At 37.3% G+C, this 19,410-nt stretch overlaps 1 protein-coding gene across 1 annotated transcript in view; it reads right to left on the bottom strand.

Annotated features, from left to right (window-relative positions):
* Positions 1–1,638: 1,638 nt before the first annotated feature.
* Positions 1,639–19,410, bottom strand: part of lats2 (large tumor suppressor kinase 2) — a 71,961-nt gene continuing 54,189 nt past the window's right edge. The window contains exons 7-8 of the mRNA XM_028800556.2: positions 18,868–18,974; positions 1,639–6,983 (exon numbers count right to left, since the gene is read on the bottom strand). Of these exons, the coding sequence (XP_028656389.2) occupies positions 6,492–6,983; positions 18,868–18,974 (599 nt within the window). The 3' untranslated portion in view covers positions 1,639–6,491. The remainder of the gene's footprint in view (positions 6,984–18,867; positions 18,975–19,410) is intronic.

The raw sequence follows: 19,410 nt of genomic DNA, 5'->3' as shown, positions 1-19,410 counted from the left end.
TGTTCACATGAGGCCCCTTTCTAAAAGGGAGATCAGCTATGAGTACTGTGGCAGAGCTGATAAAGATAAACAGACAGAAAACTTTGGTACATCAAATTAAAAGTTTATTTAATAATATGGACTGACATCAAATTAAGAGGGTGGCACGATGGCAACGTGGTTAGCACTGCTTCTTTATAGCTGTACAATGGAATCTTAGCCCAAGTATGGCTTATGTAGGTTTAACACAGATGTGCATGTTAGACTGATTGTCAACTCTAAATTGGCCTGGTATGAGTTAGTGTCAATATGTAATAAATGGCACTTCATTCTGTATTATTTGCAGCCTTATCCCAAAGCAGAAGGTGTTTGCTCCAGATCTGACTCCGAACTGGATTCTGCAGGTTGGATAATGGATGGGTAAATGGAACACATAAAGAAACTGGTTAAAATGAAAGGTCACCACCACTGCAGGGTTTCTTACTCCTTCTACAAATGCTATGTGAAGTCCTATCATAATCATTTTTTTATTTGACTTCAATAAAAGAAGTAGAGCAACTCTTAAGAGAAATTGTTCCAGAAGTGATAATAATATATATTGCAAATTAACTTAATACATGGGAAAAATAATATATCAAATGTCCAAGCAGTACTGATCTACAGTATACCATACAGAGTAAATAAGAAATGACATTGTATAGCTTCATATTGATTTAGCTGTGCATGTCTGTTGCCTTAAGAGTAATCCGTGCATCAATTTATGCCATCGATTGCACAATTAACCTGATGTTTTTCAGGCATGTAATAATAATAGATTACTTTTGTCTGCAGATTGAAGTCTATACTGAGATATCGTGGATTTCTAAACTTTGTTTAGTTCAGCTGCCTCACCCATCTAGAGTCCTTGCCTCCAATGCCATGCCTAGTCATCTGTGTGGTGTTTGCATATTCTCTCTGTCTTCATGGGGTTTGTCTTTGATTTTCTCCTTCATTCTATAGGCATTTAGGTTAATTGGTAATTCTAAACTAACCCAGAATGAGCATGAATGTGGTTGTGAGCACTAGCAACTGTTGAAATTGGGAGAGGTTGGGGCCTACCTTAAGCTTGAACTATTTTGACACTGTAATGTTACATCATTTATAATCAAAGAAATAAAAGTTTTGTTACAAGAAAAAAAAACTTTTTTGTTGAAAGCCAAGTATAGAAAAGTCAAGTCTAAATGATAATTCACCCTTCTATAGTAATCTGATAAGAAAACGGCAAGTGGCTTTCCAAATAGTTGTAGCTAGAATATGGAGAATGCTTGATAGTTAAAGCTTGGTTTTAATCACAGTAATCAGTACAGAATGCATTAAAAAATAACAAAAATGAATGAAAAGGCTGAAGAAATGGGTTTATTGAAAATGGAAATGGAATCAAATAAATAATGTCCTAATATCTCATCTAGACACTTAAAAGATGTCAAAGTTTTTCTGCTTTACATGTTATATATGGTTTGGTATTCTGTTCCTGACTCCCATTACTCTTTGTGTAAAGAACTTGTTCCTGGCTTTAGTCTTGAATGAATTTACCCTTAACTTTCAGTGGTGTTGGTGAGGACACAATTCACTATCTTCTTGAAAGAATTTTGTTGGAAGAAGTTTAACCACCACAGCCTGTTAGAGTACAAGCTTGTAATCTGATGTCACCAGAGAAATCATTTCTTTTAAACTGCCCCATTAAATGTGAGTTCACAGTCTATCAAAGACATGAAAAAACGACAGGCTTTCATTTAGTTCAGTAAAATGCAAAGTAAATAAATTTTATATAAATAAATTCTAGCCACAAAATGAAAATTGAGACACAAGTCCCAATTACTGTTTATATAACATGTTTATTGTACATATGCGCTATTCAAAAGCAAGCTTTCAAAAGCAAAAATGACCACATTAATAAATAACAGTGTTGTGTTCGAGTTCCTGAGAAGTGGTTACCATGCTTACAGGTCATAAGTTACGTGAAAAATTATGACAAAAAAAAGACAAGCGGTTACACAATTCAGATGAACACAGGTGTAAACAGGTAAATACATGTAGCTGGAAGCACTGATATCTATTTTATACTGGTATTGATACAGGTAATATATTAACAAGAGTCTAAAATTGAATATATGAAAGTAAAAATAAAGATTATGCAAAAAAATAATCTTTATATGTCGTTAGGCTTTTATAGCAGGTAAAAGCTAATACAAAGCTGAAGCTCCCCCCCCCCCAGTAAGGAGGAAACATACCAATAACACATAGCTAACATGTAAATCATGATATTAGTCACAGATTGTCAATCAGCACATTCGCAGCTCACAACAATCATCTCGTAGATACACTCGTAAATACACTAAAGCACAGCTGGATTTGCCTAGAGTGAACTCCAGGACATAATCAAATCATTGGTTTAATAACATTATTAATAAAGCAGAGTCCCGTATGATCATAAACTATCAGAGAAAGGTGTGCAGGAGGAACATGTTGCAAATCCCAAAAGACAAAATATGTCAGGTAAAAGAAAGGTGCACAAATACTCACTGCAGGTTTCAGTGACAGAAACTGTAAAGCAGTGTGAAATGGACATGCTAGAAATGTCTGTGGGATGGCAGCATTGAAGAGAAGGAATACTGTTACAAAAGGAAAACGAAAAGACCTACGTCACCAGAGTAGAGAATCTTCTTCCTTGTGGCGTTGTGATTTTTATCTTAAACAGTGTAGATGTTACTGACTGGAGAAACAACATGTCAAATCCCCTTTTTGTTCTCAAAGCTCTCTATGCTGTAGTATGTATACAGCAGCTATTCTGGAATACAAAGGCAAACAGCATAGATACGCAATACAAATTAAATACTTCTATTGTACTGTACTTCGAGGTCCATAGTCACCCTCTTGGACAAAATAACACGGTCTGCTCAAGAACTATTGGGAAAAAGGAGGCTTTTCCTAAGAAAAATGGCTTTGCTAAAGCATAATAAAACAATGACATTGTTACAGGTGGACCTAAAATGTGGCAAATATGGTACACACACAACAGTTAATTCAAATAAAAATCCCAAGAAAAAATGAAAAAGTCAGCTCCTTTAAAATATAAAATGTGTTACCAACACAGAATGTCCTTACTGACTTCATGAGAAAGGGATAACCTGAAATGTGTGAGCATACAGTATGCTAAAAGTATATTCCACCATACAAGTGATCAGTGGTTTACTCTGAATTCATTTTAAATATGTACAATGAATAACGAGTATACAGAAAGACCTAAATTGTTTCAGAGGTAAATGATAGTCATTTCAGAATGTGTTTGAAAATTTGAGCAGCTACAAGCAGTTCAATACATCTTTTCATTACCTATTTAGAGTTGGAGCCCACAAGCCACTGAGAGCACCAAGACACATCACACCTGAACTGTGGATTTATGGAAACTGGACCCGAGGAGCCACATTACATACTTTTCCATTCTGATGGAGAAGTAAGGCATTTTCTTCTAAGGAAACATTATGTCCATGTTAAACTGCGTGAAGGTGATTGGCCAATTTCTGAGAAATATAGTAAGCACACAGGATGTCCTTTATAGGGAGTTGCCTTTTTGACAGTAGTTTTCAGGTTATTCCCGTTACGTTACTGGTGCGGATACCACTGTGGTTGTTTTCAAATGCTCCTCATGACGACATTGCATTTAGTGTGGTTTGCAGGGGTGTCCCTTATTTGCTGGCATTAAGCCTGATGTAATGGATGGGGGATGCCTTTGTGATCATTATCTCTAGCCTTACAACAGCAACTATTCTTCTGGTGTTGGAAAAGCCAGCTTGACATGTAACATGCTCTGGTACTGAAAAGAGTTCAGCATCTATAAAAAAATACAACAGTGCTTGGGATAAACTATTTTAACTTTAAACAACAAAAAATACAAAAATGGGTATAGCAATACAAATTGTATCCAGCATTTCCTGCATTTCAAAGGAAGGCACAAAAATAGGCTACTGGCTTGTAAGATGACAGTATGGCAGCAGACTAGCAATGTATACACATTTGACCTGTTTTCATTTGCTTAATAGGTCTAAAGTCAAATCAGTAACACCTAATTTTACATGTGAAGCACTATCATTGAATCTCGAGCTGTCTACAGTAGTACTGATGAATACATTTTAGACAAGGCGAGTCATTTTCTCTTCATTTGACAGAGGTGTGGGAACAGATCAGTAGGTTTTAAGAAATAGCATTCCAAAATGTGGTGCACACAAATAAACAATGAAGAGATGCCATTTTATCATTGGGCTTTAATATAAGCAGATCCCCAATGGTTCTATGATGTGACATGTTGAAATACCAAGGCAGAGACACTGCACGACCTCCATTACCTACTGACGCGTAACACCATATTAAATATTAATATTAAAGGCTTCAAAAAACATTCTGAAAAAAACATTTTTAATAGCATTTTTTTTCCTTTTTTTTAAATGGACAGTGGTAGTATCTAACCAGAGCACACCTTAATATATCTGGCAGGAGAAGCAATGTAAAGTCAAGTGAAAGTGTGAAATGATGTATACATACATAAAAAAAAACTGTCACATCATTATTGGGGTTTGTGTTTTTACTTTTCTTTGCAATGCAGCAGACCCTGAATTGGATTAAGTGAGCTTGATAATTTCATATCATATTGCTTTACCAAAATGAAGACAGGTAGAGCAAGGTAGGTTTAACTAGCACCAGAAACTAGCAAACAAATAAACACGTTTGCAACGCTTGGAAAAACTGTACTTTTCTGTGCCAGTGTGACTAGCAACATATACAAAGTAATTGGGAATAATTTACACCAAGTTATGATGTACAAATAATATAGTTAAAATATTAGAATAGAAAATTGTTTAACTGAATCTTTTATCCATTCCTTGAACATTATGGAATTCAATAAGGCTGTACATTGTAACAAAGTTCTTCCTATGATGATAAAAAGCCACTCTGTAGAGTATCTTGCACGCCATACAAATGCAAAAAATAGCTCTCAATATCTCTTGTTAGCACGTGCAAATATATAAGAGTTACTATTCTGTTTGATAAGTTATATATATTTAAGCCAAAAACTAACTAAAATATCTCCATATTAAGTAATTAGGCACCTGGAATGCTTTTCAAAGCTATTAGGTCGATACACTTTCTAAGGCTGTATACAGAAAAGAGAAATACTGGCCTCCTTAACCGTAATTACTATTAAACTACTTAACATGCTAAATACTTTATTATTTTTATTAGGTTAAAGATATTTCTGAAAATGTTAAATCATACCCAGACTCATAGCATTTGGTAATGTTGTTTCCCAACACACTGGCAATGGGTGTACAGGAATTAATGATTTATCACTACTGTTATTTTTTTCCCCATACACAGGACCTGCCTGTAGGAAAAAAAAAATAATTGTGCACATTTAGTTTTTTTCTTCAAATACTGATCATGCAAACAATCCCTCACACCATTCTATAAAAAGCACTCTATCAACCACACACTTTCAGTCAATTCAGATCCTTTTACAAAAACAGGGGGGGAAGCAGCATTTGGACTTGCACTATATATATATCCAAAAGATACAAATTAGAAAATATTGCTTTTGTTACATATTTTTTTTTAGTTTTATACAAAACATATTAATAGAACAAGGATATTCTGAGTAGAAAACTATAAAACATAATTTCTGTATTGCACATTGTCCATGTTTTCACCTTCGCTTCTCATCTTAGCACTTTTGCAGATTCTCTCCATTAGAGATTCACATTCAGATACTGGTTTTCCAGCTATTTGAAAAGTGCTTGCGGTTACAACACCGCTCTGGCGAACACAATAATAATAATTAAAAAAAAGCAGCAGCAGCAGCATGGTTTGCCAAAAACCACTTGAGCTTTGCTTGTGCAAGTGGTTACTCTCTTGACATTTATTCGACAATCAAGGGTTTATTTATTTGTATTTTTTTAAACAGTCAGTATGGTTTGATTTCCGTCATAGGGAGTGGGGCATGATGTTGTAGTACCTACTTCATTTTGCACCAATATAAATGGTGGCCTACCAGTGGGGTCAAAGAATAAGGTATGTGGGATCATAAGACTTTTCAGTGGGAGTTTGCTGGTGTCACTTTCTGTAACACACCATGTCTAAGAGCCATATTTGCTTTAGCTTGTTTGGAATGACAGCGATACTCACAAATACCTTGGATCCATGTATGTGGCAGTAACAATTTTTTTGTTCTATTCACATCCATGTCCATGGATATCTCCACATAGCAACCTCTATAGATACACTTTTCAATATCATTGCTTTTTATAATTAAAAGAAAATGTTTCCTTGGAGATGAAATGCCATGAATGTTATAGATGTAAATTTTGAGTTTAAAAAATAAACAATAGCTTATAATTATTTGGAAAGAATCAGTGGGATCTGCATACTCTTCCAAAACAAATGCAAGCTGATTCTCAAAACAAAACTGGCTTCCTTTTTCTTTACACATATACTGGTTCACATGTTTTTGATGGATCATCTAAATCTTGGATGGGTAGATTTTCCTGCTCCTGATTACTTTGCAAACTGTCAAGGGGTTTTGGGTAACGGAATGGGCAGCCATTGTCATCAAAAAAACGGCGAAAAGTGAACTCGTAGAAGGCATGCTCTGGGTGTTTGTTGTGTGAGGAGCTCAGGGTGTCCCAAGTCTTAGTGCTATCACCACTATCACTCCATGGAGTATCCTCCTCCACTGGGTCAAAATTAGAAGTGTCCATTGGGTGGCTGATTTTGGGCAGATAAGGTGCTGGTTGGGTACGAAGGTTGCTAGAGAAATCCAGCTTCTCAAAGAAAGCATGAGCCTTAATCTCACTGGCACCATTGCCTCCAAGCCGCTCTTCAGCAGCGCAACACAGACGACTGATGATATCAACAGCTTCCTGGCTCAGTTTTACCTGGGGTGGAATTTGGAGTGTATTTTCCCAGTTAATCACCTAAAAATAAGCAAACACATAAATATTATGTTCATTCCTAACACAAAAAGTCAAATATTAAAAACCTAGACATTTCTGTGTAAGGGGTTAGATAAATTAGGCTTCTCACACCTACACATACTTCATTTTTTTGCATACCAAGAATCACCTTAACCGTTTGAAATTTCCATTTCCAACTTTTGCATTCCAAATAATTTTTAACTAAAATCTCTTCACTTTTTTCTCCTTCTGCTTGTCCTGGCAAGTGTTGCAGGGGCAATAATGGCGGATGGTATTACAGAAGCATGCTGACAAAAGTGCAGAGTAATAAATATGTGCAGGTCGTAGTGCCAAGGGTTAGTGTTATTTACTGGGAGGATAATTTTTTTTTTTTAACAAAATAATAAAAATGAAATGTAGCATAATAAAATATATAACACAAGGATAAATGCTACACACACAGCACAAATGATGAGGGACTACTTAAATAGAAGGTAACTATTGCAATTTATTGCATCACATTGTGTTCACTCAAAGATAAGCACATGTTTGTACACACACAACTTCTGCTTCCGTGTACAACATTTTTCCAGTAGCACACAAAGAAATGAGTCAAATAATCCATTCCACCAACTACCTGCCAAACGTTTACAATGACCAAATGGCACTCTTCACAGAATCCATTTTTAAAACTTGGGATGTCTGGGAAGCCTATAGGTGAATCCTTTGAAAACTGACATTAAAGTTAGTCTTATGACAGCTCTGCGTGAACTTCTGCTTAAAAACTAAGGCTGTCAAATAAGCCAAAAATACTCATAACAACAGTAAGTATATATCTGAATATATGCAGATGTACTGTAAATATTCTGGGTGCTACAAATACTGTACATTTTTTCTGTTTGTGCTTGTTAATATTTTTCATTATTATTTTAATACTTTTTGCTCCCTGTGTGTCTGCAGAGCATGATGTGTATATAATTCATGCACATTTGCATAACTCAACTACAGACTTTAAAACAAATGTGACACTTCAAACCACAGCCCTTCTCAAAAGATGGGGTTCTTTAGGCCACAAAGTGCCTTCATCAAAGAGAAAGCAGAATGGTGTACAGTTTAGACTGCTTCCATGTAATACACAAGAAAAACCAGGATAGAATTACTGGGGATTTCTCAAACGTCCAGCTATTAACCATTTTTAATTATTAGCTATAAAACAATACAGACAGTACAAAACAAATTGGAGCCAACCTGATACTTTGCAGTGCAGGGTGCCAGTTGAGCGTTGTGGGCAGGAGACAATGGGCAAAGAATAAGATACAGGAATAAACTAAAGTCAGTTTATCCTTTTGCCCATTAATGTTACAGCAAAAATGCAACGTCAGTGACCTTAATATTTATTTATCATTATACCTTACTCTTCTTTTCTTTTCTGGTGATTTTCTTGAATTATTATTGTCTTTGATGAGAACTATTTTTTTGTGATTGAAGCCAAGCACCAGAAGCTATAGCATTAGACTCTGATGGATTCTGCATATTTATTAATTAATGAATAGATGGATTGAAAACATTATATGTTAACAAAAAAAATGTAATATATTTCTGAAATCTACAATGTAATGAGACAGGCCACTCTGCCTTTAGACTCCGATGCCAATACAGAATTGTAATTTATAGCAATTTTAATTCAACTTTGATTTTGTCATCTAGTTGTATGCAATGCATCATTTAAAAGATGCCCAGTCAAGGTCCCCACATGGTTTTTTTTTAAATGTCTGGTCATGAGTAACATACAGTATATCTGTTCTCCTTCATCAATGAGGGAATTTGTTAATTGTATATCCGTGAACAGTTTAAATAAGCATTCTACTTAATAAATACATTTTCAAGTGTGTTCTATAATGCATAATAATTATATTAAGTTGTGTTCGAAGGGTAATGCAACTGAACACTGTTGCTGACAAACACATTTTTTTTACTCACACCAACTTGGTCCTTACAGGGAACACTGAACATGTGCGATCCTTTGCAACATATCTAAAAGTGGAACTCATCAATATTAACTGTTGCAGGCCTAAAATTAAATTGGCCATATCATGATTTGGATGTTGGAGTGGACATTATGGCCAAAAACATTATGGCCAAAAATCTATGTCAAGTAATAATTAGAAATTCTGAAGGTTTGGTAGATACTGACATAATGTATTTGTATACACTTTTCAAACTAAAATCTCTCTATACATTTTTTTAACAAATAACATGTGCATTAATGATTAACTGTGCACACACAAGCTCTGTTTTTATCTGTTGAAATGCTTGTTAATGCTAAGCTACTCAAATGGATTCATTCAGGTGTCAACTGGCTATAGTTCAACAATTATTTAATGGAAAGATTTGGTTCTATTTATGTTCAATCCAAAAATGAACTGAAATGAACTGAACTGACAGTAGGTATTTTATTTATGATCTCTCTTCCTGCTTCAAATCAATGTCTTTAAATACACAGTACATACATTGTCATACTTGCATAATCCAATGCAGAATGGCAAGGTCAGGAGCCAACATCTTTTCACCCAACAGGTTTAACCACACGGCACTCTGGGTAATATCCTTAAAGACTTAGGCTTACTTATTACACATACTGTAGCTCAGGTACAAGTCCATACATGATGATATTAACTTTTAAGATGTAAAAATGCTGACATATGCAATGTTCTTACAGGGGAAAGATCACTTATTATACATAAACTGCATTCAAGTCAACATGTACCTAATATTGTATTTTCTGTATCCTTTTCCATGCACACATTTGCATGTCTTGTGATACAACATTTTTTACGTTTAAAAGTATTCACATTAAATGGAATTTAATTCCTATTTTTCTCCACAGCAACTGCTCAAGATGTAAAGAACAGTCCACTAGGCTTTTTTTGGTGAGTCAGAGTGCTATGTTCATGTGTTCATAGCATTAGTGCTATGGTTAATTTACAAAAAAAATATATGTGTGTGGACACCCTTCCCAGTTGCAGTGCCCAGTGAAAAAAATTGGAGTTAACTTTGTTACCCAAACCTGCCCAGATATGACAGAACACCAACCTCCCATCTCATTTCAATATAGAGTACAGTATATAATATTAAAAATTAAGTAAAAAATTAAATCAACTAAAAATGGCATATAATGTATTGGTGATGCTGTATTTTCCTCAACATTCTTTTTTCCAGAAAGTTGAGAGTAAGTGTAATTGCATTTACAAAGGCCATCTAAGTACTCTTAATTTAACACCAATTCCTTTTCTGTGATTCAGGAGCTGGTTACAAGCATTTACAGTAGTCATCCAAAACTTGAAATCAATACTACTTGTCTAGAAAAGCGGACACAGAGCCCAAAATTTGTTTGTATCAAAGCTGTGGTTTATTTTTCACACAAACATCTACTAGGATATCTAAAATGTGGAAAAAATCGGACAATAACATTATATTATTAAGTCAAACATAAATATACTCATTGACATGTTCAGAATGTCCATAATCCACACAAATGAGTGGAATTATTGGCTTCTCATAGCCTTCTAACTGGAAAAAAGTCAAAATTTTCCATGCTATTAAGAGAGAAGTATCTCCATGCTGGTATTTTTAGTGGAGTTCCTCAAACGGATGTATAAATCAGTGTTATCAACTTTCAATTCATTTATGAGACATTTCAATCCTGCAAAGAACACCCGACCATTTCTTTCCACTACCTGCTTTCCTCAACAGGAGATTCTTAATACTGATTCTTCAACCCTTACAATCCTTTAGCTCTTCAGACCATACTGGCTAAGAAAGACTAATAAGATTGCTCACATTTTCCTCTCATTCCTTTAATAATAATAATAATAATAATAATAGGCGGCATGGTGGCACAGTGGTAGCGCTGCTGCCTCGCAGTTAGTAGACCCGGGTTCGCTTCCCGGGTCCTCCCTGCATGGAGTTTGCATGTTCTCCCCGTGTCTGCGTGGGTTTCCTCCGGGTGCTCCAGTTTCCTCCCACAGTCCAAAGACATGCAGGTTAGGTGTATTGGCGATCCTAAATTGTCCTTGTTGTGTGTGTGTGTGCCCTGCGGTGGACTGGCGCCCTGCCTGGGGTTTGTTTCCTCTCTTGCGCCCTATGTTGGGTGGGATTGGCTCCGGCAGACCCCCATGACCCTGTAGTTAGGATATAGCGGGTTGGATAATGGATGGATGGATAATAATAATACATGCAGGAAATTCTGAGATCTAAGAATTGGTATATGTAACATTTTCTTTTCACTTGCCTTAAAGTAAGGTATTCATATTTTAGCAATATAATAATGTTACAACATTATTATATTTTAATTCATAGCAAAAGGAGGGTCACAAATTATGAAGAGAGAGAGTATTTCTATAACTGAATTTTTATTTGTATAATTTGGTAAGCTGCAAGTTTTTGTATATTATTCCTTCAGCGGTAAACCATGCATCTTGGCTTATTTCAATAACTTTTGGTTTATTATTGTTATGTGGTTTGGCATGCAAGTCATCAGGGAATTAAAGTTGAAAAACATACTCTTTTAGATCCAACACTTTATATATAGCAAGGAATTCCAAGAAAATAAACATCTTCTTTTAAATCCACCCAAAATAAACCTGGCATTGTGAACAGTAAGCAGTTTGTTTTTTTGTAACACATATCCATTCTTAAAAATCATGATGTGCATAATATCCCAGGTCTGTCTGTTCATACTACTGCAGATATAGCATGCACTATAAACAAACAAAAATTATATGTGATAATAACCTAAAAATCCACTACTTCAGTTTGAACAGTTGGTTAAGACTGACAAGAAAGCTAAATGGGTAAACAATAGTAAAGAGGCATTAAAATAGCTGTTAAGCCGATTTAACTCTAGAAGCCATAATACAATAATGGAGTTCCAGTGTTATGCAAATTGTCAGTGGCCGTTCTGAGAAAGTGTCTGGACAAAGTCTATCATGCTGGGCTACTATTGCAAGCAAGACGACAAGTTCAATCTCAGTCACAAAAATACGTAACAGGCTAAAGTAAGGCAAACAACACAAAATGACGAAAGGCTGCTTCATCAGTGTCATTCACTGTAGTGTTCTAATTAGTAAATAATGGCTTAAAGATCTTGAACACCTGGAAAAATGGAATGAAACCATAATGATGATGGTGAGCAATATTTTGAAAAACAAGATAAAAATACAGTACTGAATTATTTCTTGGTAACATTCCAATACAATTTAGAAAATCCAAATTTGAAATTTCTGGTGTAAAGCCTTTTGACATCCACTGTCATTTGTCTTTGTGACTACTTCATCCATCCATCCATTTTCCTAACTTATTTACCCAGGGTAGAGTCATCTAGCTGCTGGAGCCTATCCCAGCAAGCACTGGGCACAAGGCAGGACCAGCACCTGAATAGGCCACCAGCCTATTGCTAAAATTTCATTCTTTGTTAATTGTCATTATAAATTTCTTATAAATGTAAATATTACATTACTGTGAAAAAAGGACTAGCTAATAAACAATAAAACCTGTTAAAGGCCCATCAGGATTGAGATTGGAAACCATTACTTTACAGTGTCCTGACAAGAGGCACTGCAACATACCAAATAAAAATGTTCCAGGTATATTAAACAGTTGTGTTGTTCAACTGTGGGTGAATATCAAGAGAAATGGGGTAGGCATTATCCTGAAGAAACACTGTATGTCAAGAGTGTTTTGGAAGTGAAAAGAGTGTCGGACAGAGTAATGATTATAAAGCTGGAAACTGAAGGTGTGATGATGACTGTTGTTACTGCATACGCCCTGCAAGTTGGATATGCGATGGATGAGAAAGATTTCTGGAGTGAGTTGGATGAAGTGGTGGAGAGTGTACCCAAGGAAGAGAGAGTGGTGAGTGGTGCAGATTTCAATGGACATGTTGGCAAAGGGAACAGAAGAGATGAGGTAGTGATGGGTAGGTGTCAAGGAGAGGAATGCATAAGGTCAGATGGTAGTGGATTTTGCGAAAAGGATGGACATGGCTCTGGTAAATGTGTATTTTAAGAAGAGGGAGGAACACAGGGTGACATACAAGAATGGAGGAAGATGTACAAAGGTAGATTATATCCTATGCAGGAGGATCAGTCTAAAGGAGATTGGAGACTGCAAAATGTTGGCAGAGGAATGCATAGTTAAGTAGCATAGGATGATGATCTGTAAGATGATGCTGCATATCAAGAAGAAGAAGAGAAGAGTGAAGGCAGAGCCAAGGATCAAATTGTGGAAGCTGAAAAGGAAGACTGTAAGGTTGAGTTGAGGGAGAAGGTGAGACAGGCACTGAGTGGCAATGAAGAGTTACCAGATAGCTGGGCAACTACAGTAGAATTGGTAATGGAGACAGCTAGAAAGGTGATTTGTGTGACATCTGGACAAAGGTAGGAGGAAAGGGAAACCTCGTGGTGGAATGGGGAAGTACAGGTACACAGAGGAAGAGGCTGGCGAAGAAGAAGTGGGATAGTCAGAGAGATTCAGAAAGTAGACAAGAGTACAAGGAGATAAGGCATAAGGAGAAGAGAGAGGTGGCGAAGGCTAAAGAAAAAGCGTATGATGAGTTGTATGCAAGGGTGGACACTAAACAGGGTGGAAGAACCTGTACTGATTGGCTAGACAGAGGGACCAAATCGGGAAAGATGTGAGGCAGGTTAGGGTCATAAAGGATAAAAACGAAAATGTACTCACAAGCGAGGAGAGTGTGTTGAGCAGATGAAAAGAGTACTTTGAGAGGCTGATGAATGAAGAGAATGAGAGAGAGAGAGAAGGCTGGATGATGTGGAGATAGTGAATCAGGAAGTGCAACAGATTAGCAAGGAGGAAGTAAGGACAGCTACAGTATGAAGAGGATGAAGAATGGAAAGGACGTTGGTCCAGATGACATACCTGTGGAAGCATGGAGGTGTTTAGGAGAAATGGCAGTGGAGTTTTTAACCAGATTGTTTAATGGACTCTTGGAAAGTGAGAGGATGCCTGAGGACTGGAGAAGAAGTGTACTGGTACCAATTTTTAAGAATAAGGGGGATGTGCAGGACTGTAGTAACTACAGGGGCATAAAATTGATAAGCCACAGCATGAAGTTATGGGAAAGAGTAGTGGAAGCTAGGTTAAGAAGGGAGGTGATGATTAGTGAGCAACAGTATGGTTTCATGCCAAGAAAGAACACCGCAGATGCAATGTTTGATCTGAGGGTGTTGACTAAGAAGTATAGAGAAGGCCAAAAGGAGTTGTGTTATTATATGAGGAAGTCAGGAGTGGCTGGGAAGTACGTAAGAGTTATACAGGATATGTATGAGGGAAGTGTGACAGTGGTGAGGGCTGTAGTAGGAGTAATGGATGCATTCAGTGTGGAGGTGGGATTACATCAGGGATTGGCTCTGAGCCCTTTCTTATTTGCAACAGTGATGGACAAGTTGACAGACGAGATTAGATAGGAGTCCCCGTGGACTATGATGTTTGCTGATGACATTGTGATCTGTAGCAAGAGTAGGGAGCAGGTTGAGGAGACCCTGGAGAGGTGGAGGTATGCTCTAGAGAGGAGAGGAATGAAGGTCAGTAGGAACAAGACAGAATACAGTACATGTGTGTAAATGAGAGGGAGGTCAGTGGAATAGTGAGGATGCAGGGAGTAGAGTTGAGGAAGGTGGATGAATTTAAATACTTGAAGAAAGGTGCAAAAGAGAGTACAGGCAGGGTGGTATGGGTGGAGAAGAGTGTCAGAAGTAATTTGTGACAGACAGGTAACAGCAAGAGTGAAAGGGAAGGTCTACAAGACAGTAGTGAGACCAGCTATGTTATACAGATTGGAGACAGAGCTGGAGGTGGGAGAGTTAAATAAAGATGCTAAGATTTGCATTGGGTGTGACGAGGATGGACAGGATTAGGAACGAGTACATTAGAGGGTCACATAAGGTTGGATGGTTTGGAGACAAAGTCAGAGAGGCAAGATTGCGTTGGTTTGGAGATGTACAGAGCAGAGATGCTGGGTATATTGGGAAAAGGATGTTAAAGATAGAGCTGCCAGGCAAGAGGAAAACAGGAAGGTCTAAGAGAAGGTTTATGGATGTGGTGAGAGAGGACATGCAGGTGATGGGTGTAACAGCACAAGATGCAGAAGATAAGAAGATATGGAAAAAGATGATCCACTGTGGCAACCCCTAACAGGAGCAACCGAAAGAAGAAGAAGATGATCATTTATTAATGCAACATATTTCCAATATCCTTAATGAAACAATAGATAAAAATTGAGATCTCCAAAAAGTAATTAAAAAAACCCTTAGTCTTCACATATTTTGTTATAACAAACCTGAGTCACCCCAATTGACACAAAGTGCCTGCAGGCATGTCAGAAGTTTCATATACCCCTTCTGTTGCTCACCACAGTCTCTAACATGGGGATGATACTGTGAGGAACAAGATTACTTTGATTGTCACTGACATCAGCAACTAGGCTGACAGAATGACTTTTACAAAAAGAAATGAATGAAAAAATGAAAAAAAAATTAAAAACAAAATAAAAGAAAAATAACATGACAAGCCCTTATGTTTAGCAAAGAAACAAGATTAAAAAAAATGGTGCATAAAGTTGATGGTTTGGTGGTTTGTGAGACCGATATGCAACATTCCAATGATAATGTTTTAGTAACAAGCATAGCATGTCATCTTCCTAATTCCATATTTACAGCCAAGAGTGGTGTTAAGGTAAAGCAGTCTGTCACCAAGGATATGGAAACATCATGGAGAAACCCCAAGGACTGGTTCAGCCTCAACAAATGTGTAGTATTTTTAACACACTCATATTACATTTTTGCTTCATATCAAACTGTGCAAAACATTTACACTTGGACCCCAGTTTGATTTACAGCTATGGTGCTCTTTGTGTGGATTAAACATATTTTTCTGTATTTTTAACAAGAGAATGAAACCTCAGCTAACAATCACAGGATAACAAATCAAGGGATTTTTTTTGCATGAAACTAGTTTATATAATATATATAATTATATAATCATGTTGATGTACTGTACTTTCAAAAAAAAAATCACCCCGTCCCTTTTTGTCGAAAGTAGGAGCTAATAATGTTGGTCCTGCAGGCCAGCAGTGCTTTTATGTTTTGGTTTCAACTAATTTTTTAAGTAGATGACAATTCTTGCTGTTAAAGAAACTTGTTATTTAATTTTTTAGATTGGTTGTGCTCTAGTTCTGTCACACTAAATCTTTCCAAAAGTGAAACTCTTCTTTTACAGAGATCATCCAAATGTGTTATTAAAGCTGAAACATATTAGTATCTTGTCAGTCATTAATTTATTCACTTTCATATTTCTTTCCAAGTATCTTATTAAATGGATATTTCATGATGAACACACTTGGGAATAAATGGGACCAAATCAGTTTGTAAGTTGTTGATGTCTTTGACATTTGCACCTCATTTTGAATAAGAATTAATTAAGGGTTCTAGAACTCATAACTGAGTGAAAATTATATGTTGCAATCCATATTACTAACCGAGAATGGTAAACCGGAAGGCACGGATGCAGGTACACAGCGATGGACCCAGGAGACATAGTGCGCAGGCGCCTACAGCGCGCGTCTCATAAACCGCAAGCGAAGTCTGATCCACCGCGAACGAAGGAGTCACGGCTCAAAAACAAAAGAGCTCAACTAACGTGAATAAGAAATGAAGCAACAACGCGCCCATAGCTAACGACTAACGACACAGCCACACAAAAAAGAGGATTCTGCGCTGCACCCCAGAGTCAAACGGAAGAGGCTATGGAGGCCCCACAGGTCCACAAAGATAGTACGGAAGGCGCGGGAAAGTACGAAAGGCGCAGGCGCCTACAACGCGCTTCTGAACTAAACATCCACACTACACAGCATGGTCCACGTGCTTCTAACACACCGCAAGCATAAACACGAGATAGTACAGAAACCCCACAGATCCGGACTCCACAACATATGTGAATCACATTACAGTAATACAATATTAAGCACTTTACACATGGACAACTGTATGTAGCCCTCTCAAGAGAGTACAGAACCCTACACGTCCACACTACACAGCATAGTCAAACCCGACATAGTACGGAAGGTGCAGGCGCCTACAACGCGCTTCGAAAGCACCACAAGCAAAAACCCGAGATAGTACAGAAGCCCCAAAGATCCGGACTCCAAAGCATATGTGAATCACATTACAGTAATACAATACTATAAGTACTCACAGAAAACACAAACAGAAGAGGCTTTGGCGTCCCGCCCCACAGTCAAACCAGAGAAAGTACAGAGTCCCCAAACGTCCACAAAACACAGCATAGTCAAACCCGAGATAGTACGGAGGGCACATGCGCCTATACACCGCAAGCGAAGGACCCACGGCTCAGAAACAAAAGAGCTCAACTAACGGAAATAAGTAATTTTAACAATACGTGCGATTATCCATATTACTAACAGTAAACAACGTATAACTAATGGAGTCACGGTCACAGCTCCAAAACGAGAAACACCATTAACCCGGCCGGATTACCACAACACAGTCTTAACCGACTTTATGTGGCCTTCTCAAGAGAGTACAAAACCCTACACGTCCACTCTACACAGCATAGTCAAACCCGACATAGTGCGGAAGGTGCAGGCGCCTACAACGCGCTTCTAAAGCACCGCAAGCAAAAACCCGAGATAGTACAGAAGCCCCGAAGATCCGGAATCCACAGCATATGTGAACCACATTACAGTAATACAACACTATAAGTACTCACAGAAAACACAAACAGAAAAGGCTTCGGCGTCCCGCCCCACAGTCAAACCAGAGAAAGTACGGAGTCCCCAAACGTCCACAAAACACAGCATAGTCAAACACGAGATAGTACGGAAGGCACATGCGCCTATGCACCGCAAACGAAGAAGCCACGGCTCAGAAACGAAAGAGTTCAACTAACGGAAATAGGTAATTTTAACAGTGAGTGCAATTATCCATATTACTAACAGTAAACAACGTATACCTAATCAACAAATCCCAAGGACATACCATGGACAGAGTCGGCCTTTACCTCTCTGAGCCTGTATTTAGACATGGACAACTTTATGTAGCCTTCTCAAGAGTTTGGCATGCATGTGACGTTAACGTCAAGATTATAATAACTCCATACCAAGGAAAACTCATTCAAGGACAACACGCCATCTTTACTACAAATGTGGTGTATGAAGATATCCTTTGTACGTCATCTACACCTTTACACTCCAATATATCTCATACATAGATCTGTGCAAACTCAAAGACATTCTATACTTACATAACATAACAATTAAACTGCTATTGTCATTTACATATATTACATAGACCTACAGATGTCGTGACGGTGAACATGATACATATGTAACAATTACCAAGACAGACAATAATCTCTTTCAAATCTATTTCGGGTTACCCAAGACCAGGGGTTGGCGAGCGAAGCCCCCTAGTATCTACAATAACTGGCTTGTAATTTTGAAACTGGCTGGAATAAAAATCTTCTGCAACTATGGTGCTCACATTTTGTGACTCTGGAACTACTGGTCTAAAGAGATGTTTCTTATAACACTGCTTTTCATTTTGTTTATTCTGAATGGAAAATGACAGCTGGCTTAAAATGGATTTATATTTGTGCTTTTTTGTTCTTTTTTCACATATTTTCCCCTTAACTCTTTTTATTGTGTTTGAAAATACTGCATATGTTGTTCCTCAGCTGTAAAAAAAGATAAATAAATAAACATGTTATATTAATTGGAAGGTCATCTACAATATATATTGAAATTGGCTGCATCTAGTGAAACAAGGTGAACAGACATAAACTAACAAGAGCTTGGAACTTTACCAACCTTCAGCTGTGTTTCAGTGGGAGTTGGGGCTAAAAATGGAGGCTGCCCCACCAGCATTTCAAAGAGGATGACGCCCACACTCCACCAGTCACAGAGCTGGGTGTAGCCTAAAAAGAAAATTAAAATGAGCCACAATTGTATGTTATAAGTAGACAGGATTAATACACATAAGCTCCTTTCACTGTAAAATATGGTCTGTTGTTCAAGATATCTTTATATTTAGATCAGAAACAAAAGCTTCAACATGCCATTAACATTTCAAGTAAAACTGGGCTTTTGGAACATTACAGTACAGGAACGATACTAATAATAGATACTGTACATATATTAATCTATCAGGTACAACCTACCACAGCCAATACGACAGGAGAGGTAGACAACTCACATTTGAGACTCACTCTGATAGAAGGAAAAGCTAAAAGATATCAAATGGTCCCAGACTTTTGGCGGATGAGAGTTTATAACCCTTTTTTTGCTTGCTTTGGGGAGTCATTGTTTTAAAGAGTAATTCTGCAGTAAATATATCCTAAATGCATTTCATTA

Source organism: Erpetoichthys calabaricus, chromosome 4 (genome assembly GCF_900747795.2).
Source record: "Erpetoichthys calabaricus chromosome 4, fErpCal1.3, whole genome shotgun sequence".
Classification (NCBI taxonomy): Eukaryota; Metazoa; Chordata; class Cladistia; order Polypteriformes; family Polypteridae; genus Erpetoichthys; species Erpetoichthys calabaricus.
This window is presented reverse-complemented; position numbering and strand designations above follow the sequence as displayed.